Here is a 1,969-nt window from a genome sequence, read left to right on the forward strand (position 1 = left end):
AGAAAGACGGATGACATGAGAATTTTAAAAACTTTTGGAAACTTTTATATGTTTTGGTAAATAACAACAAAGATTGATTTGTCTAATTTTTTATTAAGATATGACACAAAAATTAATATGTCTAATAAAATAAAAGATTAAAAACTAATGTAATGATTAAAATTTGTTCCAAATTAAATTATTCGGTTAAAATTTTTTTAAAAACTTGTTTAGTATATTACTCTAATATTAATCTTAGATCTTTAGCCGTTTAGATTTTTAGCCTGTTGTAATAATAATAGAAATACATAAGAACTTTAATTTGAAGTTGTTAAAATCTTATATCAGAACAAAATCCAGATATCATATATGTCCCTTACTCCCTTTGATCTCCAAAAATTCTGTCTTCATCATCATCGCCACCAGAAGAAAGAATCGAATCAGAATTTAGGAACAAACAGTGAATTGCAGTTTTCATCACTCTCTCTTCTGTACTGTTCCTTTCTCCATTCAGAGAGTTCTTTAATTAAGAAAGTAAAAAAATAAATAAATAAATAGGGGGAGCCAGAAAAAGCAAACACAAGAATTATTACACAGTACTCGCTTAATTTTCTTTCTTTCTTTCTTTCTTCCTTCCCTGCTTTTGCGGCCTCCATAGCAGTCTCTTTGCTCTGCCAATTTTCTGTGCCAATTGGTGGCGGCATTTATTGTTACCTAAGATTTTTTTCATCACAACGTACAAGGGTAAGTGTCAGATTCTCATCAAAGCTTTCAAGATTTTGATTTTGGTTTCCCTTGCATTTAAAGCTTCTTTCTTTCTTTCCCTCTATGAATGAGGGAAACAAAATTCTTAGTCCTTAGTCCTCATCATCAATATTACCCTCCATCACCACTTTGCAGTGTACTATAATCTTCAATTCTCAACCAAAAAAAAAAATAATTTATTTTTCATTTTATTATGTTTCTAACACTGGTACAAAGAGAAAGTGTACAACATTATTAGTATCTGAGTTTCCTTTCTTCTTCTTCAAGCTTTTGAAGAAAGAGACATATCAAGCTAAGGTTTGTGGATTGTGTTATGTTATTGTTCAAAACATTTGTAAAGACTAAAGAGTACTACTAACTAAATAACTATGCTACTTTTTCTTATTTTTTATTTTTTTAAAATATTCTTCTTTTTTTTTTTTTTTTCCTGTTTCCTTCTCTATTCCCCACATCTCTTTCTTTTGGATTTGTGTGGGGAAGAACTTAAAGTTTTAATCTTTTTTATTTGTTCTTTTATGGGAATTCTTCAAAAGAATTTTTTTCCTTCCAGATATCTGGATCTGGGGTCTTTCATTTTCTGGGGCTGCGTTTTTATTGGAATATATATTATATCATCAATTTTTTTTGTCTTATTTTCTGTCCTTTTATGTGTGTATTTTCAGATCCACCAAGAAGGAATTTTGGACACAACACTCTTTTTCTTTCTATTCCTTTTTCTTTGTGGATAAGAAAGGACAATGTTGTCTCAGAAACAAGCAGAGGAAGCAATAGTAGCCACCACCAACAGCTTCAACGAAACAGAACATGAAGGTGGAGGTGGTGGTGGTGGTGGTGGTGTCAATGGTGGAACAACAAGGGAAGGAGAAGAGAGAGAACAAGATCACTCTATGTTCAGTGTTAAGAGCTTCCTTTGGCATGGTGGTTCTGTTTGGGATGCATGGTTCAGCTGTGCTTCAAATCAAGTAAATAAATTTTTATAAACTATATATAAAAAAAAAAAGATTCCAACTCAAATTATGTGAAATCAATCGCTTTTTGTTCAAAGTCCACTTTAGCTTATCAAAGTTACTTTTTAAGAGTTATATTCCAAAAAAAAATGCTTAAAATATTTTCCATAATCATTTAAGTAATTTAAGCTGTGGAGGTGGAAAAAAAATATCTTTATGTTAATAGTATAAAATATACTAGGAATACTAGTGTTACATAGTTGAGAACAATTGCTAAA

At 30.4% G+C, this 1,969-nt stretch overlaps 1 protein-coding gene across 2 annotated transcripts in view; it reads left to right on the forward strand.

The window, feature by feature from the left end:
• Positions 585 to 1,969, forward strand: part of LOC107625728 (auxin transporter-like protein 2) — a 9,284-nt gene continuing 7,899 nt past the window's right edge. The window contains exons 1-2 of one of the 2 annotated variants that reach the window (XM_016328430.2): positions 585 to 723; positions 1,407 to 1,706. In XM_016328430.2, the coding sequence (XP_016183916.1) occupies positions 1,482 to 1,706 (225 nt within the window). In that variant the 5' untranslated portion in view covers positions 585 to 723; positions 1,407 to 1,481. Of the gene's footprint in view, positions 724 to 767; positions 1,042 to 1,406; positions 1,707 to 1,969 lie in introns of those variants that run through there. The other variant, XM_016328431.2, reaches the window with a different exon arrangement.

Source organism: Arachis ipaensis, chromosome B02, assembly GCF_000816755.2.
Source record: "Arachis ipaensis cultivar K30076 chromosome B02, Araip1.1, whole genome shotgun sequence".
NCBI lineage: Eukaryota > Viridiplantae > Streptophyta > Magnoliopsida > Fabales > Fabaceae > Arachis > Arachis ipaensis.